This window comes from Camelus bactrianus, chromosome 7 (genome assembly GCF_048773025.1).
Source record: "Camelus bactrianus isolate YW-2024 breed Bactrian camel chromosome 7, ASM4877302v1, whole genome shotgun sequence".
Lineage (NCBI taxonomy): Eukaryota > Metazoa > Chordata > Mammalia > Artiodactyla > Camelidae > Camelus > Camelus bactrianus.
This window is the reverse complement of record NC_133545.1, coordinates 79,566,829-79,592,260: the sequence shown is the minus strand read 5'-3', so window position 1 is coordinate 79,592,260 and position 25,432 is coordinate 79,566,829. Positions and strand designations below refer to the sequence as shown.

The 25,432-nt window shown below is 38.9% G+C and overlaps 1 protein-coding gene across 3 annotated transcripts in view; it reads left to right on the top strand.

Moving 5' to 3' along the window:
• VPS41 (VPS41 subunit of HOPS complex) overlaps window positions 1-25,432 on the top strand; it is a 178,280-nt gene that overhangs the window by 25,484 nt on the left and 127,364 nt on the right. For all 3 annotated transcript variants that reach the window (XM_045510866.2, XM_074367685.1, XM_045510843.2), the window contains exons 3-4: window positions 9,872-9,979; window positions 16,338-16,415. In XM_045510866.2, the coding sequence (XP_045366822.2) occupies window positions 9,872-9,979; window positions 16,338-16,415 (186 nt within the window). The remainder of the gene's footprint in view (window positions 1-9,871; window positions 9,980-16,337; window positions 16,416-25,432) is intronic.

Here is a 25,432-nt window from a genome sequence, read left to right as displayed (position 1 = left end):
GTGTGTATCAGCTTCTCCTTGACTTTGATAATAGTTTATGTTAATTTTGATTGCTATTTGGGGGTTTTATCTGTGTCTGTTTCTTCATGGAAATTGTTATGAAGCCGTCAGGCTTTGCGGGGAGTAGCTAGCAAGGTGCTTCTTTGCACGTGGAATCTGGAATAGATGATTGAAAGATGCTTAAGAGGTAGTTAATCTCCTCTAAAACAAAATAATCTCAAGAGCTGTAGCACTTTACTTTTTCATATAACAAGAAACATATAAATTATCAATAAATAAAAATGTTTCATGAAAATTGAGTTTGCAGGACCTCTATTGCTACTACTTCTATTTGCTTTTTCCTATGTTTGGTACCTCCACCTCCCTCCCTCTGCCCCTTCTCCCTCCCCGACTTCGGTGTCTGTAAAACCACACGTGATTTAGATGGTCTCTGAGGTTCCTTTTAGCCCCTATTCTATGATTTGGATTTTCCTGCGTGGAAGTCTAAATGAGAACGTCTTGGAAAAGCTTCTTACTAAACTCGGTCTGCCGTTACGATGTACTTTTGTTTTCACTGGTCTTTATTAGGTACCCACAGTTTTGTTAGGTGAAGTTCAGAACAATGAAAAGGCATAAGCTCTGCTTCTTAGGATCTTGTGATCAGCAGGGGATATTGGGAAGACACAAAAAAGAGGGTTATGGTGGCTTTAGTGGCGGAAATTGTCCACCTGAATGGCATGTCTTGAAGATTGGTAAGGTTATTCCATGTGGCTGGAAGGAAATGAAAAGCTTATTTGCTTTTCTCATTTTTTTCCCCCTCCTCTCTATATTCTTACCGCTTTCCCAATATAAAATAAATGATGGGAGTTGATCCTGTTTATGGTGTGTGGCTCAGGGCATGGAAACCCTCACCTTATTTTTTCCCTCCTTGAATTGAACATGAAATGCTGATACTGCGGGGCAAAGGAGAGAGCAGGGTTTATGAAGACTGCATATCTTGTGAATCTTAAGTAGAGCTCCTCAATTATTAGAGGCTCAACTTTTTCTCACTTTTCTAGTCCAAGTGTTAAACACACGGTAAGGAAAGCAGCTTTGAGAGATAAGCATCTTAGTCCAGTAGATAGGAAGTTTTGGAGAGGATGTTGAACAATGGCTTTCAAAATAGCGTTTATGGCTATAATAAATATAACACATGCTTATTTGAGAAAACTTAGAAAATGTTGGCAGTAGCTCAGGGTAGTGATTTTTGTTTGCTCTCTTCTGTAATGGTTGCAGCAGCCCTGCGATGCGGGTCCTGTTATCTTCCCACCCGCGAGAAAAGGAAACCGAAGCTCAGGAAGGTTACTGTTGTGGAGTTTATTCTTCTCATCACCCCCCCCCTCCCCCACACGGGTATATAAATTTCTTTAATAACATTTGGATCATGCAAAGCAGGTTTTTTGACCCACTTGTTCACCTAAAGACGTTTTTGAGAACATTTTCCCTTGTTATGAAATAGTCTTTGAAAATGGATTTTAAGGGCTGTGTGATATTTAATCTCGTGAAATTTCTTTAACCCAGGGCTTCTTTTTTAATTATTTATTTATGGAGATAATTAGGCTTATTTATTTTTAGAGGAGGTACTGGGGATTGAACCCAGGACCTTGTGCACGCTAAGCATGCACTCTACCGCTTGAACATGTTATATCCTCCCCCAACTCAGGGTTTCTTGACCTTGGCGCTATTGGTGTGTTGGGCCGGAGAATTTTCCACTCTGGGAGGTTGTCCTGTCCGTGGTAAGGTGTTTAATGTCACAATGCTGGAGAGGCTGTGGAGAAAGGGGAACCCTCCTACACTGCTGGTGGGAATGCAGTTTGGTGCAGCCACTGTGGAAAACAGTATGGCCATTCCTCAAAAGACTAGGAATAGACTTACCGTATGACCCAGGAATCCCGCTCCTGGGCATATATCCAGAAGGAACCCTACTTCAGGATGACACCTGCACCCCAATGCTCATAGCAGCACTATTTACAATAGCCAAGACATGGAAACAGCTTAAATGTCCATCAACGGATGACTAGATAAAGCAGATGTAGTATATTTATACAATGGAATACTACTCAGCCATAAAAACCAACAACATAACACCATTTGCAGCCACATGGATGTCCCTGGAGAATGTCATTCTAAGTGAAGTAAGCCAGAAAAAGAGAAAAATACCATATGAGATCGCTCATATGTGGAATCTAAAAACAAACAAACAAACAAAGCATAAATACAAAACAGAAACAGACTCATAGACATAGAATACAGACTTGTGGTTGCCAAGTGGGTGAGGGGTGGGAAGGGATAGACGGGATTTCAAAATTGTAGAGCAGATAAACAAGATTATACCTTATAGCACAGGGAAATATACACAAGAGCTTATGGTAGCTCACAGAGAAAAAAATGTGACAGTGAATATATATATGTTCATGTATGACTGAAAAATTGTGCTGTACACTGGAATTTGACACAACATTGTAAAATGACTATAAATCAATAAAAAAAAGTTAAAAAAAAAGTTTAATGTCACCCCTGGCCTCCACCCACTAGGTATCAGTGATACCTTGTCCCCCAACTCAGTTGTGACAACAAAAATGTCCCCAGAATTGTCAAGTAAATGTCTGAGGGGACAAAATTACCTCCAGTTGAGAACCACTTATTTAACCATAGGTATTTTAAGATTTTAAAAATAGTATATGGATCTGAGTGGACTCATCTGAATTTTCTACATAAGTGAAAAAGTAGATCCATGTCATCTAGATTACATTTATCAGCTTCTAATTTTTCTTTCTTTCTTTTTTTCCTTTGGTTAATATATGTTTTCAGTAATGGCAGTGTTGCTTGAAAGCAAAGAAATGTAACAATATTATTTGCATTCATATAAGAATGTAATTGCTTGTCTGTCACCAGTCCAATGGGAAGGCATCCTGGGAGCTTTGACCACCGTTGTTTTATTGTAGATGAATTCCATTATCTCCATGCCATTTTCTTAAAAAGTTTGGTCACTGAGGCAGCTATAATACCTTGTGTTATTAATGGAAACCAGAAGTTACTCTCTTGGCTTGTTTATGTAGTTTTCTTGATATGTTTTGACATTTTAGAAGGATGTATGAAGCCATCTTTCCTACCAGATAGTCATCTTTGTGTGTAAATAAAATCATCTTTCTGTAATAGAGCTGTATCTATCCTATAACAGTTGCTCCTGCCCTTTTAAGGAGGTGGCATTCGTGGGGGCGGGGAGCAAATACAAAGCTAATAAAAGTCATTAGTTCTTGATTAATTTTGAATCTTACATTTAGTCGTTTGTACAGTTTCCTGTTCTATGGAAAAGTTTAAGACTGATACGATATAGGAGATGCCCTTTGTTGTCCATGTATGTTTACTGGTAACGTAGTTTCAAATAAATGTATGTGCATAATAATATGTTGTTCTTGACTATTTGTATTACCTTTGTTGATAATAAAGTTGATACAGCTACCATTGTTGTAGTGAATAGATCTGTTCCTTAAAAACTGTTAGTTATGTTTTTGAGAGTCAGATTATGTGTTTTGATTGACTAGCAGTGTAATTTCATTCATGCTTTAAAAAAATTCTTATCTGTATTTGGCACCTACTGTGTTTTATCTTATTTTCCTCTTCTTCCTCAATCTACTCTGATAAATAGTGATCCAAAAGAAAATATTTTAGTATATCATGGAGATTCTTATGAAGTGAATTATTTGTTGAGAGAGAAAATGTTGTAAAATACACATTTTCTAAAATTCAGAAATTCTGACACTAGATTTTGATAGCTTTTTAAAAATATCTTAAACTTATAAGGGTGACTACCAAGTTTGAGTATTTCAGTTCTTATTAAGGTAATTAGAATTCTAGAGACAGTGTTCTAGAGGAGAAAAGCCTTTACTTCATACCTTCAGATCAATGGTTGATTATTGATTTGCTTTTTTTTAAACACTTGATTTTTTTTCCTATGGAAGTTCAAACTGCAATTTTTTAAAAAACAGAATTTTGTTTTGTTTTTGGGAATGTTAGTGTTCCCTATAGTATCTAGCTTTAAAACATTGGATATTTATTAAAAGGATTTGCCCCTGGTCATACATAGTTGATGACATGAAATCAACTAAACCTATCATCTTATTAAAATTCCTGGAGGTTCAGCTGAGGTCTTTGTTGTAGGTGAGGCTGGATGAGATGAAGGGCATCTCTGTAGAGTGAGGCTGTGCATTGCCGAGGAGCCCTCCACTGGTGGTATTTTCCACTGGCTTAACGTGGGCTTTGTAAATCTCTCACCCAACTTCTTCCATATATGTAGAAAATATGGGGTGGGGGGAACCAGATAAGACAAAGCTGTATTTTAATAAATGATATCCAGAAATAAAAATTTAAGTTTTATCTTAATAGAAACAATAGAAAATGTAATGATGTTTCTGTTAACCCCCTGAATTCACATGACACTTTTTTTTTTTTTTTTAAGTAAAATTCAGGTCTTCATTTGAACTGTCAGAGTGGTACCTAAAATGTAGTGGTGTGTGAAAGATGTGGGTAAAGCTAAAACAGGGTGAAAAATCGGTTATAAACACCAAAAATTGTTTTCTGTACACAAAATTTAAATTATATGAAAAGTACAATATTCTTCTTGGGATGTAAGTCTTAAGTGAGGTGACAGGACTTCTGCTGTGAAAATTTGCCTTATGGTGTTAGTAACAAATTACTAGCTAGTTCGCCAGACAGGAGTCTTTAATTTGCCCTTAATCTGTTATCCCTAAAAGCAAGTTTTTCACTTTTAGGTTTAAAACTCAGTAAAAATGACTGTGATAAAAAATTTATTTTCAGATAGTGTTTGAGAATCGTCTAGGATGATCTGAAGGACTTGTCTTTAATTAAACGTGCTATACACTTAGTGAAAATCCATGTTAGTTGAGGAATTGATTCTTTGTAAAGGAAAGCTGCAAATTTTTCTTGTACGGGTAAATGTCACTCTTTTCATATCTTCGCTTAGCTGCAAGTCAGAACTTGTACCATTCCTCTAGGTTGTCATAGAAACGCAGTTAACTGTCATCTCAACTCAGACTGTTGATGGTTTTATTTGTAGGCTTGCAAGATTATTAAAATTTAACAAAAATTATTGATTTGCTTTTTATTAACACTGGCTTGTTTGCCATAGAAGTTCAAATTGCATGAAAAGTCTTTTTTTGTTGTTTAATTTTTTTCTACAGTGAAACTCCATATTAAATCTAACCTGATTTTTTGAAATGTTTTTTTTTCCTACTTAAAATGTGATATATAGTCTACAGCAGTGGGATAACCTCCACAAATTGTATTTTTGAATCACTTTCCATTTTCTTTGTTTACAGGAAGCAGGAAACACCTTAAAAATTCACCTTTAGCCTGCTTTTAACTTAACATAAAAGATACCTGTCAGAAAAGCGTGAAATACTACATCAAATGCCTAATGTTGGAGTTTTCATTTTATTTCTGGTTTTCGAAGCCTAGCACAGATGCTTCAGTGAACTGCGTTGTGAAAGTATTTGTTTTTATATATTTATGTGAGAGAAATTATTTAGTTTTCACTTATAAATAGGACAGGCGAACCTTATTTACAGTAACTTTATCTAATGGTCTGTGGATGAGTGCTTTTATGCAAAATTGTCAAGAGGCTAGAATTAACTTTTCACGTTGGATGCACATTTGATGTCCAGACTTGAACAACATGTGGCGCTTATTATAAAGACTAACATTCAGGATTCAATTTTTATTTAACACATTTACTTCAGAATGCACACATCATCTGGGCTACATTTAGTGTTAACTTTGTAATGATTTCTGTTTCTTGCTGGTAGATACGTAAGCCGAAGTGCTTATTTGTTGCTTTTTGTAATTTTCCTTTTTCTCCGTTTTTTAGGTTTGGTTAATTAGCTATTTCATATTTGATTTTGACAACAGGTCATTTGTGGACATGCAGCAGCTTCTTGGGTTGGGCTGATTACCGTTAGGTACCTTTTTAAAGGAAGGTAGTTCTTTTAAATAACCAGGCACATTTTATTTCCTTTTGTTGCTATTAGTTCTTAGGGTTATTCTTAGAAAGTTAATAGTAGGCATGCCATCTTTAATTTTAACACCCTTTTCCTAAATGAACAACTAATAGTTTGTTTACACTTGGAGAAGAAAATTTAAGACAGCTCATTGGTAGACATGTAATACTGATTTTTTATTAAACCAGGTTTATTGCTCTTAAAATATTATTACTTCTCTTGTAGCTAGCCCACACGATGGCTCGCAGTGATCCTCACCTCTGATTATTCCTCCCCTCCCACACTGAGTCGTGGCTGGCCTGTATGGTCAACGGAATATTGGGGAAATGTCAGTGTGTAACCTCTGAGGGTGGGTCATACCTAACAGTAGAGTTTCCACTATGCATTCTCTTGGATCACTCACTCTGGGGGAAGCCACCTCTGTCATGTCCTGAGGACAGGACAGTCAGGCAGCCCTTTGGAGAGGTCCAGGAGTCCAGGAACTGAAGCCTCCTGCCAACAGCCAGCATCAACTTGGAGCATTGGAGTGAGCCATCTTGGAAGCCAATACTCTTAACTCCAGTCACATCTTCAGATGCCCAGCTGACATCTTGCCTGCAACCCCATCAGAGACCTTGAGTTTGAACCACCCAACTAAGCCACTTCTGTATTGTCTACTACAGAAACTCTGTTAAATAATCCATATTTATTGTTATTTTAAGTTGGTAAATGTTGGAGTCCTATGTTATACATCTATAAATAACTAATGTACCTGCTAAATAAACACATTTTTAAACATTTCCTATTGAACACCTAATTTATAGTTTCTTGCAAGCATAAAAATTGTAGATGTATCTGTTGTGATTTGGGGTGTACTTTCCGTAGGAGTTTGGGGTAGTATATTATACAAGACATTGACGTTAGAGGATTCATAGCTGAATTTGAATTTTGACTTTACCTTCTATGCACTGTCTTAATGAAATTACCTAAAATCATCAGTTTCTGAACTGATCATCAGTTTTTACTGAAAATCTGTAAAATGGGGTAATTATATTCAACTCATCAGAATTTTTTAGTTAGGATGAAATGAGATCTATAATGTTAAGTCTATAGTAGGATATTCGATGTAGCTCATCCTTTCTGTTTATCCAGAAATTAGCTCTTTTGCATGTGAAGATGTAGTTCTTTGCCCCAGAGATAAAGACTTCTGTAAGCATCTAAGTTTGTGGTCTCTGACCATTTGTGTTGCTTACCAGTATTACAGTCTTCAGTAGGCCCAGTACTTCCTACTCTACAGGTTTCTTTTACATCATTTTCTTTTTGCTGTGATGTGCGTATGTGTGAATTTCTTCTTACTGCCCCTTGCTTGGATTTGCAGAGGTTCTTGAGTTTGTGGCTTGATGTCTTAACAGTTTTGCAGAATTCTCAGTTGTTACCTCTGTAAAAGTTGCTCCTCTCCCCTCTCCCTCCCATTCTCCCTATTCTTGCGGGACTGTGTTGTATGTTAGCTCTTTTCACCGTGTTCCACGTAATTATTTTTCTGTATTTTCTGACCATTTTTCTTCTCTGGGGCTTCCCTTTGGATAGCTTTTGACCTGTTTTCTTTTTCACTAATCCTGTCTTCTGCTTCACTAATCTTCTGTCGAGCCAGCTATTGAGTTTTTAGTTTCAGGTACATTTTTCAGTTCTGAAGTTTTCATTTAATTCTTTTTTACAGATCTGTGTTAAAAATATCTATCTTTTCATCTATTTTATGCATCTTCTTTCCTCCCTTCCTCCCTTCCTTCCTGTTATAGTTTTGTATTAAAGTCCTTTTCTGCTAACTCCAGTATCGAGGTCACCCATGGGTCTGTTTTTACAGTCTTTTTTTCTCCTTGATTTTTAGTCATTTGGTCCTGTCGTGTGGCGTACTTGGTCACTTTTTATTGAATTCTCAGTATCATAAGTGAGGAATTGTAGAAGCCCCAGTAGTACTCTTTCTCCAAGGAGTCACCTTTTCCTTCCCTGGACAGATGGAATAGGGGTTATATGTTCTTTTTTTGATTGACACATAGTCAGTTACAATGTGTCAATTTCTGGTGCACAGCATAATGTCCCAGTGATGTATATGTATGTGTGTGTGTGTACACACACACACACACACGTATTTGTTTTTATACTCTTTCATTAAAGGTTATTATGATATTGAATATAGTTCCCTGTGCTATAGAGAAGAAATTTGTTTTTTATTTATTTTTATAGAGAGAGATTATATGTTCTTTACTCCAGTCGGGGATTGAGCTGAGTCAGAGCTAGATGGAAGTTTTGGTAAGCTATTGGTCCTGTCGCCTGGGGACCAGGAGTCCCAAATGAGAGCCTGTAGTTATTCATTGTAGTTATTCAGTCATTCATTTCCTGATGGCTCCTGAACTCTCATTCTTCTCTTCCCAGCACATCAAGGCAGCAATTCTGCAATTTTGAGGATTTCTTTTTTGCCTCGTACCTCATGTTGCTTTGGAAATCGGCAGTTGTCCCTTGGGGAAAGTGGCTGTGTAACCATCTCACTTCTTTGGCTCTCTCTTTGACCAGAGCCTTAGCCCATCAAGTCTCCAATTTTGTTATGCTATCCCCACAAGTACCAGAAGGTTTGTTGCTTTCCCTGCCCCCAGGAGTGACTATCTTTTCAGGCAGAGATTGGGTTCTCAGCTTCTTGTTGATAAATTTCTCCAGGGAGGAGGCTGTGGAATGCCAGCTTGCCTCTCCACGGTTTCTCCATCACCTTGGAATCCTGACTGTTCTAGTTCAGGTTGCCTTATTCTGGTGTTGCTCTATATTTCATTAAGCTTTTCTAGTTTTTCTGGGTGGGAGCATTGATGCGCCTCAAGCTACCCAAATGTTAGCTGGAAGATGAGGACTCCACAATTATCACTGAAGGAAATGTCAGTGAGTCAGTTATTTTTGTGAACTTCTGGCAGCTTTATCCTATCACAGTGGTTGGTATATGCATGTTTTCTCTTTTCTCATTACAAATTGATGCAGTAAAATGAAATATTTTTCTGAATCATTGTAATAACTTGTATAGCTATCCTTGATTTATTAATTCATGCCCATTATAATCAATATAGATTCCTAATTTTATAACTGAGGATTAAGGATGTCTTATGATGCTGTATCAACAGTGAGGTTGCACACATGAAGTTAGTAATAGTACAGACAAAATGACTAAGAAAGTTTTAATGCATAAGTAGGTTTATTCAGTTGAAAGTAAACTGCATAGTATAGTATAAATTAAGTAATGACTGTTCATAGTTTATTCACTCTTTAAGATAAATACGAAAATATTTGTATCTCAAAGGTAAGTATACACTTGATGTCAAATTTCCAATTGTTTTGACTTTGATTTGTTTTTTGTAACTATCTTTTTCTAATTAAAATGAGATGTCCAGTCTGACAAAAATATTTACACTCTTGAAATGCAAAATTCACATCTTTTAGAGGTTTATTATAGTCTTATCTTGCTGCTGTGTTTTATGCCCATGAGGTCACACGGGCAAGCATTTTGCCCACCCACCTTTTGTTGGCATTTGTCTGCATAGGGGTACAATTTGGTGTTTAATATGCCAAAGTTGATTGCTGTCAACAGTAAGTTTATATAGTCCTGTTTCCGGCTTTTGAATTTATTCTACCGTTGAAGTTGTAGCAGTTGACACACCAGTTGGAAAAATGAAACATGAGGATCTTCACCTTTAACTGTAGTTGTGCTTGTTGACAGTCATTGAGGAAATTGTCTCTGGTTCCCCCTTAAGACGTGTGTTTTCAGTCTTTGACTATTTCAGATCAGTCTTTGACGGCCGTCGTTCCTTCTGCTTTCTGTGCAGGAAGAAGAGAGCGAAGAGGAGCCCAAACTTAAGTATGAAAGGCTCTCCAATGGGGTGACCGAAATCCTTCAGAAGGATGCCGCCAGCTGCATGACAGTCCATGACAAGGTAAGGTCGCCCTTGTAGAGGATGCTTCTGGAAATCATTTCTTTTTTTAAAAATTAAAAAAAAAAATTTAAATTTTATTTGGGGGGAAGTGATTAATTAGGTTTATTTATTTTTAGAGGAGGTGCTGGGGGTTGAACCCAGGACCTCATGCATGCTGAGCATGTGTTCTACCACTTGAGCTGTACCCTCCCCCCAGAAATTGTTTCTGTTGTAAGTTTGTTTATACTTCGGAGTCTAGGTGCTTTTGGTGGTGGTGTTTTTGTTTTTGTTTTTGTTTTTGTTTTTAACAGTAATTGTGTCTCCCTACCATTCTTTCTCTTTTCTTCCTCACCAACAAAAAATCAAAACAACCACCAGAGATATCATATATCTGTATTTGTGCACACACACACCCTGCAAGGGTGTATCAGGTAGAGTTTAGATGACGATGGATGTGAAAGAGGACGATGGATGTGAAAGGTTTGTAGCAAGTGGTTCTTGGAAACTCTGTCGCTTGATTCCTCAAATCTTAAGAGTAGGAGAGAAGGAAAGTGGTAAGACTAGCAACATTGTGGAGCTCATTGCTTTTCTAAGAGTAGAAGAGATTACGTCAGAGGCCTTGGAATCAGTTGAAAGGCCCCAAATAATTAATTATCTATTATGTTAATGAATTAATACACTCCACATCTGGGTCTTTGCTGTAACAAACCCCCACCAGTTTTCTGAGTATGGGACCCTTAGCCTGTTCTTGGAGCAAAACTGTCTCATAATTGGAATGTTGGAGGCCAGGCAGTTTGAGCCGGTGCTCTCTCTCCGCTCTGAGCCCTATGAGTGACCTTGGTACCTCCACCAAGGGCAGACTCCCAGCTCTGATCCATCTCCTGGCTTTATCTCATTGTTCCCAGCCTCCTTGCCTCCACCTGGTTCCTCTTTGCTACAGATTTCATTCCATGGTAAACAGTCCTGCATTCGCTCAGTGTGCCGGTGGAACACATGCTCTCCGTCTGGTTTACCAGAAACCTCCTCCTTGGAGGTGCCTGCCGTCAGCCTTCCCCATTGCCACCACCTATCAGCTTCCTTGTCACTTTCCTGCACTCACTGAAGACTGACCTTGCAGTTTTTCAGCCTAATTGAATACCAACGACTTCACTTCTGCCCTGTTTCATCTCTCCACCCTGGAGGACCCTTTCTGGAGGGGTCCGTCCCTGAAACTTAAGAATCTCTCAATGTGCTCTCTGTTACCCATTTATCCTTCAAGCTTTTGGGTTCATCTTCCCATTAACCCTGTTTTGTGACTTTCTGGAGCCCTGATCACTAATCCATTCTCTCTTTTCCTTTCTGTCTCTGTCGAGTGGTCAACTACCCTAACTTAACTTTGCCAGTAGCTTCAGTTCTCTCACATCCTTGACCCTCGTTGTGCCCCCAGCTACACTCTCAGCCCCAAGTCAGCACTCTAACGTCCAGGGCCACCGGCCGTGTGCGGGGACATCGCATGTGCCGTGGTGCGCGTGTCACTACAAGGGCTGATACTTATTTGTCCTTCATCAGCTCCGTTAGTCTTCAGCCCGCCTCCTCAGTCATGATCCCTTCACTCTCAGAGGACGATGTCATTTCTGTTTAATTAAGAAATTGAAACTATCAGGCAGAATCAGCCTCCATCCTTGAGCCATTTCCCAGCTCATTTGAATCCATGCCCATCCTTACCCACGGGAGCGTTTCTCCCTCCTGTTTAAGGACCTTTCTGTTCACTTTTGTTCTTCACCTCACCTCATTTCCTCCCTTTTCTCCAGTGATTTGTGCTCTGTCACGGAGCGGACATAACTCTAGCCCCACGTAACCACCAATCTACTTTCTGTGTCTAGAGATGAGTCTACTTTGGTTATTTCCTATAAACAGAATCATACATTGTTTGGTCTCTGGTGTCTGGCTTCTTACCCTTATGATAAGTTTTTGAGGTTCATTCATGACGGGGCATGTATCGGTACTTCATTCCTTTTCATTGCTGAGTAGTATTCCGTTCTGTGGACAGGGCACACTTTGTCTATTCATTCACCAGTTCACAGACATTTCGATGCTTTTGATACTTGGGACCTCACCTCAAAATTTCTCTATCGTGACACCATTTTCTTGATCATTTCTTTTACTCTCTTCTGGTTCTTTCATTTTCTTTTACCTCTACCTTCCCTTCCATATTGATTTTCTCAAGATTTGTCCCATTGTCTATGTGTCTTCTCAATCTGTACTCCTCTTGATTTTAAATTTCATGATTTCTGTGGCCACCTACACCCCAGCTCTCCCCAGAATAGCATGCTTGTTTATCCAAGGGGCTCCTACACAGCCGTACCTTTTGTTCTGTTTTTACCTGAAACTCAGCATGTCCATAATGCACTCATCTTCTCTACCCTGGTCTGATTTTCATCATCTGCAAAATGAAGTCTGGGCTCCTCAGTGTGGTGATTAAGGCCCTCTGAGAGTTTGTCTCCTTGTGTAATTGGCCCGATGTCTGACCACTTTCTACCGCAGGTGTGGTGGCCTGGCAGCTACCCCTGGCTCTTCTTATAGCATCTTCTGCCTGGATCCCCCCTCTCCCCGCAGTCGCCTGCTCAAATCCACTCCCATCCTGCGCCACAGACCTTCTAGTTGGGGCATTCATCATTTCTCTCAGGAACTAACGAATGCACTGTGAGCCAGTCTGTTTTCCTTCAGATTTGATTTCATTCTAGTCCATTTATAACACTTCCTTGTACTGAAATAATCTTCCGTGAATTCACATCTGATGGTGGACTCCCCGCTGCCTGGAATTCTTTATTGGCTTCCTGATGTCTCCATGATTCAGGCACCTCCCCCGCCTTCCCGTGCTTCGCTTCCTTTCATCCATAAACATCCAAATGCCTCCTCTTAACCAACCTTTCCAGTCTCACTGCCTGTCTTCTCCCTTGGCTGCTTCCACCATGCAAAACTACTTGTCATTTCTTGACTTTGTTCTGCTTTTTATGTGACTCCATGCCTTCATGCAAGTTGTATCCACCCTGCCTAAAGTGGTCTTTACCGCAAGCCTCCCCCATCTGCCCCAGGGTCTACTGCCTGCCTCCTCCTTCAGTGCAGCTGACACCTCTGGTGTTCCACGGGGCCTGTTGATCCCAGAACAAGGCAGATTTGAACTGCGCAGGTCCACTTATTTGTGAATTTTTTTCAATAGTAAGTACTCCAGTATCCGTGGTCCCTGGTGGGTTGAATTCCCAGTTGTAGAACTGTGGATCCCCAGGGCCGACTGTAAATTCTATGCATATTTTCAACTGCAGGGAGGGTTGGTACCCCTCACCCCCACATTGTTCAAAGGCCAGCTATTTACGATTGAACAAAATCTAGGCATCAGGGACCCTCACAATTCAAAACTGTGTTGTTCGAGGGTCGCTTGTACTTAACATTTAAACACACACTTTACGTTTAATTTTAATTAGCCAATTTTTTGTATCAGTCTCCATCATTATACCATCAGCCTTTTAAGTCACTCTTATTTATTGTTTAAGCACATTATAGGTGCTTTTTTGTGTGTTTGCCGAATAAACCACTGAATGGATGAATTGGAGAAAAAAGTTTGCCTCCCCAGAGACCAAACTTTATTAACAACATATTTAATCCAACTTGGCCAAGGAACCTGACGGTGGGAACTGTAAACAGTGCTAACTTCTCAAACATGCGCTCTTGATCTGAGGCCCTTGTTTCTAAGTCCCAGGCTTCTGATCGGGTTGAGAATATTTTAGCTGGCCCTAGCTCTCTGGCCACTCATTGATTGTCTCCAGGAAAGTCACATCAACTCCCTGAACTTATTTCCTGTGTGTAATCGAAGGCCCTCCTTTGCTCTAATGCTTTGGATACTATGAAGTGCAGTGTGAAACAGAGGGTATCACTGTACAGCTGAGCACATTTGAAATATGCTAATTGTTGTTTCTTCCGTGGGGTCGAAAACACTGCTTATCGCTTCTTCTGCTCTCCTTACAAAATGTCCAGTTATTCAGAGTAAAAGCAGTTGTGCGAGTGGATGATTCAGAAGGATTGGTTGCCCAAATGATAGTTTATAAAATGAGTCAAGTTTCTGTATTTAAACATAAAAGCAGCTAATAAAACTATATTTATTCTTTGCCCACCCTGGATTTTAAGTGCTCTCAGGTTAAAAGAAAAAAAAATTAAGTTAAAAAAAGCGCAAGGCCTTCAGCATCTGGAAGGATAGTCATATTTAAAGGATTTATATGTATGCTTGTGATTTTGCATTTTTTTCTTATATTTTAACTTATCGAAAGCATTAGCAAATGAAAGGATGACTGATAGTTTTGGCGGTTAAATAAATTTTTTAAGATCTATACGGTTGCCTTATCAAACTTGATTTAAGAGCACTTGAAGTTATTTGTTTCTAAAAGGGAACAGCAATAATTTATCTAATCCAAAGGATGAAATGTTTTCCTAAACAAAAGGTAGCTTGTCATAAAGACCACTGCATTCTTTTTTTTTCAAAGATGTTCTAAAGTAATTTTAGCTTTAGGTTGAAACTGTAAAATCAAAGTAATTATTTTATGTTTCCTTTCTATCTTAAATTTTAAATGACAGAAACTAGTAATTTTGGGGGAAAAAAGGAGGGGAGGAAGGAATTAATATTTTGATAAGATAGTCTGCATAGAACCTTTAAAACTTTTATAAAATAAAGTATGATTTGGAAGTTCCAGAATGGCCTTCATAGAGGTATTGGAGAATGACCCAATAGTGAAGCATCTTAAGGATCCAAGCCCCCTTCGTTTTCTTACAAACTAAATACAGTATTCATGAGGGGAATCAATACCGTCAAATAGTCAGTCTGGTGCAGTGAACTTTGAAGACCCGTTCTTTCGGCTAGAGAGCCCCCGAATGCAGTGGAGTATTGTTTGTAGCTAGTATTCCGTGGTATTTTTCTTTGCAGATAATGTTGGAGTGTCACTATGCTGAGGGTGGAAAAAAAACAAAACACAACCATCTGAGTCCTCTATTTCTGATTAGAATGTTCTTTTGCTTTAGAGGAGACCTCCCCATTGGGTTTAAATATTCCGACTAATTTCCCCCTAGAATTACCTCGTCCCCTCCCCTTTGCAGGGCGCAGGCATCCGTTTTCACCCGGCTCGCTGTTGGCCCTGGATGACTAATCGGCCTGGCACCTGGTGCATTCAGGCAGGCCTGTGCAGCGGGATGGTCGTACCTAGTTATGTCTGCACACCTGATGTTTTATTAACTAGTATTGATTTTCTCACCCGGGGGACTTTTTTCTTCTTGAAAAAAGGCAACCTTGCAGGAGTGAAAGGCATTGCAGGGGATGAATTTCTAATGAACCCCTTCTCTCCCCCCATTTTTTTTTTTTTTTTTGTGACTCCTGTTTTATGTGGCTTCATATTTTAAGGGCTTGATCTGAAATTTCATTTTAAGCAATTCCAGTTTCCTAAATCCTTTTAAATCTTGACTTTCCGTAAGGTTATTTATTTATGTGTATATTTTAAAGATGGTGCTGCTTGCCTGAAACGCTCAGTAGCACCAGTAGATTTGAGCATTTCATTAGTGTTTGCGACGAAGCATGCTCACCTGCAGTGAAATAGAATTTGGAGCTATTTGAGTGATGCTTAGAGAAAGGAAAAGGGAGAGAAAGCTCTTGTTCCATGTCAGGTAGTCCTAAAAAGTTTCTTCTCGTCTGTCTCGTGTTACTTCCAAGAATTAATGAAAGAGTGGGAGTTATGAACTAGCTTTATGTCGTAAAATGAATATGTAGCTCAGCAGTTTTTTGTGTGACAGAAAAGAGGGTTTTTTTTCCATTAGAAAACATTGACACTTAATATTATCCGTTTACTTTTATAGAGGCATTCTAATGATGGCAGAGTTTTTTCATCTCAATATGGCATGGAGTTTCCTTTCCAAAAAATAGTACTCTGTCGTCTGGGTGTGCGTATTTGATAAATGAGAGCACAGATTTGCACATTTATTTGCCATACATTAAGGGAAGTTTCCTAATCGTTCCCTTCAGACACCGAAGGCAACTGTAGGTTGACCGTGCTTTCCCGGCTGCGTTTTAATTTGCTGCCTCAGTCCATCGGGCACTGTGTACAGACCGCATACACACCATTAGTTGTCAGTAGACAAGGGTCCCCATGAGTCATTCTGACAGCTAGCTTGCACAATCGCAATAAAATAGGCCCTGTTCTGTTATTTCCTCAAAGCTGGAAACAAGCCTCCTCGAAGGAACGCGTTATCTTCCGAGGCATCGCAGATCACTCAGGCATTCAGGGTCTTGACTTCGAAGGTGGTTTGGTTACTAATTGTGTGTTCATGGTACATTAAGAAACTGACCCCTCTGTTCTTCTTACAGTTCCTGGCTCTGGGCACACATTATGGCAAGGTTTATTTACTTGACGTCCAGGGGAACATCACTCAGAAGTTCGATGTGGTAAGTATATAGTACAAAATAAGGTGTGAGCTAAATTTCATGTAGAAATTCATGCTTTAGGGTATTTGTTTTAGCCATGGGTTTTAATAGCCTAAAGAAAGGGTCGTTACCAATTAAAGCAGAGTGCTAAGCGATTAACTCTGAACTTCATACCTTATGCTAAAAATTTTAATGGTGAACTTTTAAAGGAAAAGGTCTATATATGTATATACACACATTATATATTTTCAATGGGTGTCTTATATGTAAACGCCTTTAAAAATTTATTTTTATAAATCTGTTTAATTGCAATTCTCTAATTATAGTCATCCATTTGGCTTTAAATGGAGCATTTAAAGTACTCCTATGTGTGTTCATTTTAAATTGTAATGGTGTAGAACGTTTAGGTGAATTGTCATTAAATGAAAAAATAATTGCTTTTATTGGTGATTACTGGTGCTAACTTACATACTTGGGGGGTGGTTGTGGAATCCTTTAAGTGTGAACCTCCTCATTTGATGACTAATGTCAGTTGTTAGTATGTACCCCATCATCTTCTCCAGATGCCAAATGAAATTGAAAAGTGAGTGATAACCTTGCTGGGTTAGTTTATCTCTTCTAAATATATAAAGCTAATATTTTATGTGAATGTCTAGAGGCTTGGACTCTTAGGGGATTACATTGACTGAAAGAGAAGAGCCAGGCTCTTCATTGCTTTAATTGTGATTTGGAATCACCACGGATGAAGGAAACGTTGAATTTGAAGCTTGATTTTGGTGTTTAAGATGTGCCTTGAAAGCATCAGAAGTGTCCGTGGTTGTGTGAATATGAACCTTTGGGATGAGAAAGGTGATCATTTTGGGAGCAGATACTCCTTTTTTGAAGCAAGCATCAGCACTTGTTGAAAGATCTGTCATAAGGTCCTGGTGTAGTTCATAAAGGAGACCACAGTTTCTAAAGCTGACACGTTGTTTGTGAAAGGAAACTGGTTGCTTTGTTTTGCTGAAAAGAAATGGAACCACAGAATGATGACAGAGTCCTTAGACTCTTTGGACTAGTCCAGGAAGGGAATTACGCACTGTAACCACACTGATCCGTCCGGCAAATTGTGGGTTCTTGTTTCGATTCAGCATCCCGTTCAGACAGGAGTGATACACTTCTGACCCTCCCTCTTCTCCCTCCTAGACACTGGACACCCATTTTGATGATTTAGTAAGCATTTAGTCTTTCCATTGCCCTCCAGTAAAACGTGAGCTGGTGCTGGACAGAGTTCTTTTTCGTGGCGTTACCTCTGTCTCCTCACCTTGAAAAAAGAGCTTGCCTGGTTAGTCTCTTAAATTTCCAGCTCCAGTTCAGTGATTCTGTTACACTCTGCTTCTAAGTAACTGTTTTTAATATTGTATAGAAATTGCTTGATTGCTAAGGTTCACAGGGCATGCATACACTGCTGGTTCCGTGGCCAACAGAGAAGCCAAGGGAAATGCTGTAGGAGTTTATTCATGCTTTTGTTCACTCACTCACTCACTCACTCACTCACTCATTCATTCATTCATTCATTCATTCATTCATTCATTCATTCATTCATTCATTCATTCATGCAGTCCTTGAATCTTCTCAGTATAAGCCTTCTTACATCTTCTCTCCTGTCAGTTTTATGCTAGGTAAATCCTACATCCTTTCCCAGGTAATTTCTGGTTCTTTGGTTTTTTTTCAGCCCTGCCTCTATGACATCTTTGAAAATTAACTTCTTTATAGCTTTGCACTTACTTTTTGGCAGGAGAAGAAGATGGTTCGGTGCTCTTTTTGTTTCCTTCACACAAGAATTTAATCGTCTGTGGTGGAAAAGTTTTTTGTGAGGCCCTGGGTCTGCATGACCATTACCATATTAAGCATGTGATTTTCAGGTGACAAATTTCAGAATGCCAGTATCTTTTGAAAGGAGCCCTAACCTTCAGCTTCTCATCTCAGATGAGTTTTTTCCTTTCTTATTTTATCTTCTTGTTTCTGATGATGTGGTTGCTTTGTGGGACTCTCATTCCTCTTAAAAAAGGATTCTTTCAAATCTAAAGAATCATTGTTATGACTTGAATTTATAGAATTTCTTTGGATGTTAATGATTGTCGTATTCAATCAAGAACTGTTTTCTTCATTAGAAGTGCAGTGGGAGTGAAACAAGTATTAAAAAAAGTTAGTGAATAAACACCCCTGACTTTGGTTTTTACTTCTAGATGACAGTAATTTAAACAAATTAAAGTTAGGTAAAGTAATAATACCTTATATTTGCATAACATTTAAATTTTCCTAAGAAATATCTCTTCAACCCATTTATTGCATTTGAAGTTTTTGATTGTAGTAGTAAAGTTACGAAGCAGAAGTTCAAAATTCTCACCTGTCAATAGGGTTTTGTTTGGCAGAAGGCGGGGGCGTAAAGAATCTTCATTTTTAAAAGGTTTCCCAGATGGTTCTGCTATTTGTGTTGGAACGGAATCATTGCATTAGAGATTGTATAACTTTTCTTTAAATATATATGATATAGAAGAAAAAATAACTAAATAAATCATTCTGTATGTTGAAGAAAGTTATTTGTTTTCCCATTAATATTTCAGGAGAAATGCTGTTTTGCAGATGCTACACAAGCCAAGCATATATCTGCCTAATAACCCAGCAGTTCCGCTTCTAGGTATATATTCAAGAAAACTGAATGCAGTGCGTATATCCACCAAAAATACAGATGTGTAGAAAGGGTGTTTAATAGCAGCTTAATTTGTAATAGCTCCAAACTGGAAACAGCCCAAATGTTCATCAGTAGTAGAATGGGTAAATGAATGGTGGTATATTCTTAGAAGTTGAATTAATGAACAAACTATTGACACAGGCAACAGACAGGAATGAATTTCACTATCTTAGTGTTTAGCCAAAGAAGCTAGACACAAATATGTACATGTTGTATGATTCCTTTTGTATGATGGTCAAGAGAAGGCACAGTCAGACTGTGATGATGGAGGTCAGATAATGACCGGGGAGAGAGCACAGGAAGAATCTTCTGAAGTGCTGAGAAGTCTCTGTCTTGATGGTTTCCCAGGTATGTACGTATGTAAAAATCACTGAACTGCACATTTGAGATTTGTGAGCTTTATTCTTTGTGAGTTATACCTCAATAACGCACACACACGTACAGAAATACACGTGTGTCTTTGACCCTGAGCAATGCTCAGATTGTCCTATGTCTCTTCTGCTCACCTCTAAATACCAGCACATCCCTGGCTTGGTGTCTTGTTCAGGGATCTATGTTTAAATGAATCATGCCACTAAGATGATTCTTACAGTTGTATATTCTTCTATAATTACATGAAAAGGTTGATAGAGAGGGTTCTGTGCTATTCAGCCATCTATGACTGTTCTTCTGTTGATCAAAAGTGAAAACCACTAGGGTGATGATTTATTTTGCATGTTGGTACTCAGATTTTAATACAGCTGAAAGGATACTCAGAATATATGTTCATTAAAATGCTTTGGCCACACATGTATATTTTTTAAAGTTTTTTTTTTCTGGATAGAACTTTGTTAATTCTGATTTAATTGATACAGTTCACTTTTACTTAAATCACAGATTGAAATTAAAATAGGCCCAGTTTCTCATGTAAAGAGGCTCAAGTTGCTAAGAAAATTATATAGAATCAGGTCGTAGTCTCCTGAATAATGGTTGTCTTAATTCCTTAACACGGTGTGTAACATGTGACTTCAAAATCCTCAGAGGATCTCAAATTCCTTTTAAATTCCCGCTTGGCATCTCTGCCCATATAGTGTCATTAATCACGGTAGTACTCTCTGTTTAAGAGCCTCCACTTTCCTTAAGCATAGTAATTTACAGCTTACTAATTGGGAGTACTTACTTTGAAGCATTGAGCAAATTATTTTGGAGCACTATTCCATATGTTTTAAACCTTTATTCTTTCTAAGTGTGCTGGAGGAAGACCAGAGAATTCCACTGACCAGACAGATTTCTGTTCTTTACCTCTGTGTGTCTTCTTTCTTTGCTGAAAATAGAAAACGAAAAGGATTGGCCATCACGGTGACATTAGATAATACCTGAAAAGTGGAGAGTTACAAAAAAAAAAAAAAAAAAAAAAGAGAGAGAGAGGAAAACAAAATAGAACAAGGGCTTACTGGGCATTTTATATTAAGATAAATATGAAATTTAGGAAATTAATCTCTTATAAGAAGCCATGGGTTCAGGACTCTCCTCGAACTCCAGATAGCAGAGTTTGTTAATACTCTATTCCTGTTTTTGATTTGGTTTTAAACAAGTACACTCTGTTCCTTACTGCTGATCTTCGATGCTTCCTTATGGTCGAATGGTATTAAAAACCCAGATTTGTGTGAAAGTTAGCTCACGGTGCAGTTTTTTAAGCACCGTCCTAAGAGGTCTCTTTGTTTCCACCTGTCCTCCCCACCCATCTATCTAATCACAGTGTCTCTGAGAACCCTGGACAGCTCCTCACAACTTCCTGGATCAGGTCCTGGTTTTCAGCTCAGCATTCAAGACCCTTGTTGTCTGGCCGAAACCTACCTTCCCAATCTTAGTTTTAGTTTCTTAGCTCTGCGGTCATTCTGAGCTATTCACCGTCTTCAGATACTGACTTGGACATGCTTTTTCCAACCTTTTAATCACATTTTTCTAGAATGCCCTTCTTCCGTGAAACCGTGTTCTTTCCTTCACGTGCTTCCCCTTGGATTATTGTCCTGAGATATCTTCTCCTTTCTCCGAACTCCTGAATTATCGCTATTTCGCTTGCAGTGTTAGTCCCTCATCATGTCGATTCATATTCATGTTCAAGGTTTGGGAGGTCTGGGTCGTATCTCCCGCTGTACCTCTCCCCCTTTTTCTCCCCCTCTTTTGTCTCTGGGGCTGTTTGGTACCCAGTAAGCATATTGGCTGAAATCATCTTGAATCATATCCATGAAGCTGGTTCTTTATCTGTTAGTCTCTCAAGAAGGTCCCTGGGAGTCAAATCTCTGCTCTCCTGTGTATTATTCAACCCTCAACTCCCCAGTGGATTGATAATTAGAGATTTTTATATGGAGTTCAGAACCTTAGCTCCTGCTTATGGAAAGTAAGCCTTTAATTCTGTGATACTTAGCAGGTTTTCAAGATATACTTAGACCTTTCCTAGTTGCTATGGGGATTCATAAAGTCATCAAAGTGTAGAAGCTGAGGAGAGGTTAGAAAGCACTCTAGATATAAAAGGTGCTTAGTCAGTAAGCTTGAGGAACACTGGGCTTGAGCTGCTTTGGTTCTGTGTTTCCTGCCTGCTTACTCTTCTACCCACCTCTGCTGGTTCATTTAGGCCTTCCTCACGTATCTAGACATTTCCCTCACCTAAGTTTTAAAAAGATGTTTTTGTGACTGGAGCCTGCCTGGGAGCGACCATGGTTTCATCTCTCTCTCTCTCTCTGGGCCTTGGGACTCAGCCACGTTTTTGGATTGCATTCCTGGCCTTTGGCTGCTCTCTTTGGCTTAGAGGAATTCATCTCTAATATAAATCAGCTCTTCTTTTCTCTTCCTTTTGTGTTGAGATGTAAGTGTTGTTTATAGCATCGCCCGTCTTTTATTTTTATGTTTCAGCAAAAGAAATACTTGTCTTCTCTCTCATCTCCCTCTTTGCCAATATAATCCTGAAAATTGAGTGTTCCTTTAAGCTTCTTGATTGCATCTTTAATCTGCACAAACACCTCTACTGTCCTTCACATGGTATAATCATTTCCTTCTGCCTGTCACCTCCACTTCCAGAAAAATGTACTTTTGTTGAGGTTATTTGCATCTGTGTCAGTCTCTCCAGAGAATGTGCACCTCCTGAAGGCAGTTGCTGTGTGTGATTGCTCTCTGCATCCTTGGTGCTCAGCACAAGAGCTCATAAATAGTGAAAAATCGATAGAACTTGGCTGAACTCATAGTTCCAAATCTGTAAAGTTCTGTGTATCTGGACTCTTCCAGATAATTGGGGTTTCGCACCTTGCTTTCCTACATCAAGATAATTGTGCACATTCTGGGGAATCACATGGGCATGGCCATCTCTGAGATTAAAACCAGATACCAGGCCTTCATTATTACCGAAAAGCTCGGCTCTGTTAGGCTCATTCATAATGTAGCCAGGATAACGTGTGGGGTGACTACTCTTCATTCAAAGAATTCTCGGAGCAGATCTAAAAACTTAAGCTCTCTATCCTGGACTAAGAAACTTTGCTCTACTCTTGGTCATGTGGTACTTATTTATCATCCCATCGACAGTGTGCAGATCCAGATGTGGCATCCTCACTTGGGAAGCAGGGCGTGTATCTTTTGAGATTATCCGAGTGGTACCTTGTTGGCTCAGATGTGCCATTGTCTGTACTGTACTGTCTAAGGCTGATTGACAGGCCTCAGATTCTTATGTGTTTAAAGAATCAGTTTTCTATATTTGGACTCAGTATTTTGAGTGATAAGAAATATGTCAAATGAGCTGAGAATTACTTAAGTGGAAATCAAACTTCTGATAAATGATGCCAAGGAAAGTCGTATTTCCAGTGTTCTGCCTCTTTTTCTGAAATAATCTCCAGTGTGTGGATTAAGTGGTTTATAGGTAGCTTGATAACTTTGGTAGCATCTATGTACGGAGGCGGCTAAGAAGCATGTTCAGCTTTAAGGATGCTCCTCTCATTGAAAATAGCGAAAGCGTCATGCTTACAGAATGTTGTCATACCTGGCCTTTAAGTCGTAACTACATTTGGGCAACTATCTCTGATATAACTAAAATTAAAAAAATTCCCCGAGGTGGCTGCAGCGTTAACACATTTTAGAAATAAGATATCAAATAACTCAACTGAAAAATACAATAAAATATGTCTTCACTGAATGAAATTACCTTGGTGCTCCACATACCTCAATGTCAAGGTTGAAGTGTCGGTAACTTTTTGGAACTTGACTCTGAACTGGGTAGTAGACTGGGGCCTGACTCCCAGAGAGCCTGTGGACTCATTCTGTAGAAGGGGAGCCTGATGCTGGAGCTTCTTTCTTTGGGGGTCAGGGGCTTGTCACAAAGTAAGAAGAGTCAAAGGACTAGGACCACCGTGGAGACTCGGAGGCAGAGTGCTTAGCTTTGCAAGAGGGAGAAAGCGAAAGCTGAGGTGAATCTTGACGGATGAATGAGCATTTTTCAATTGTTGGTATGAGTCTGGGTCGGGTGATGCAAGCTTCCTGGGAAGCAGAGAATCAGAAAGGGCAAGGAATGTTGATCATAGACTTTTTATCTACATATCCCTTTTGGTTTTTCTCCAGTTGCTTGAGAATAAGGGACTGGAGAGGAGAGAATGGATAGTGAGGTGCAGTGAGAGGGGACGTGAGCAGCAGGTCTGGCAGAAGAACCGAAGGAAAAAGAAAAGGAGTGTTTTCATGAGTGTCTTCATGGTGACCGACTTTGGAGTTCCGAGTGTTTAGGGAAGCAGGTCAAACCAGAACAGTGATGGGAATCAGATGTCATGGAACAGAAGGTAGGAGTTTTATATGTGGGTATGAGTGTCTGTTTATTTTTGTTGTTGTTATTGCTGTTGAAGTATAGTTGATGCATGGTGTTGTATTAGTTTCTGGTGTACAGGATAGTGATTCAGTCACATACACACACACACACACACACACACACACACACACACGCACGCACATATCCTTTTTCATTATAGGTTATTACAAGGTATTGAATATATGTGCTGTACTGCAGGGCCTTGTTGTTTATCTGTTTTATGCATAGTAGTTTGTGTCTGGTAATCCCAGCCACCTGATTTATCTTTCCCCCACCCCTTTCCCCTTTGGTAACCATAAGTTTTCTGTGTCTGTGAGTTTGTTTCTATTTTGTAAATAAGTTCATTTGTATCATTTTTTAGATTCCACATATAGGTGATAACATGTGATACTTGTCTTTCTCTTTCTGGAACTTCACTTAGTATGATCATCTCCAGGTCCATCCATGTTGCTGCAAATGGCTTTATTTCATTCTTTTACGGCTGAATATTAGTCTGTTGTGTACATATACACCACAACTTCTTTATCCAGTCATCTGTTGATGGACATTTAGGTTGTTTTTGTGTCTTGGCTATTGTAAATAGTGCTGCTGTGAACATTGGAGTGCGTGTATCTTTTTGAATTAGAATTTTCCTGGGATATATGCCCAGGAGTCGGATTGCTGGAGCATATGGTAACTGTTTTTAATTTTTTAAGGAATCTCCATAATGTTTGTATATATTTTAATAACAAATAATTATACCTTGAGTTTGTTTTGTCAGTAATAGCCTTTTTAGTCTCTGGAAACCCTGACAGAGTATGTTTCAAAATACAGTATTATTACTTCTTCCTTAAACAAGCTCTGTTTTTTGATTTGAATAGCTTTATTTTATTAGCCTTCTCTAGAAATTATTTCTTTGGCTATAATGACCAAGTTTTCTTGATTTGATAGAATCATGATATATTATGATAAATGAGAACTTAAAGGAGATTTCGTTCATCTATCCATCCAAGACATGGAATTCCTCTGTTGTATTCCTGTCACTTGATCCTTAGTTAAACCTCTAGTAAAAAGTAATCCATTATCTCCGGGCAGCTGTTAACTCTTAGCACTTGCTAGAAGGCAAACTTTAGCTTTTGTTAGTTTAATTGATAGAAAGGGGGAAAATTCATATTAAAACATAAGAAAGTAAAATGGAACGATGCATACTGCTAAACACCTCTTAGAGTAGCTAAAATTACACTTAAAGACTGACCATAGCAAGTGTTGTACAGGCAGAGAGAAACCGGAACTCGTCCACTACTGGTGGAAATGTAAAACGGTGTGACCACTTTGGAAAACAGTTCAGCAGTTTTTTAAAACCATTAAACATGCACCTACCATGTGGTCCAGCCATTTCACCCCTAGGAGATGAAAGCATATGCTCGTAGGAAGACTTGGTACATGAATGTTCACGTCGTTTTTATTATGACAGCCCCAAAGTGGATAGGTCCATCTACAGGTGAA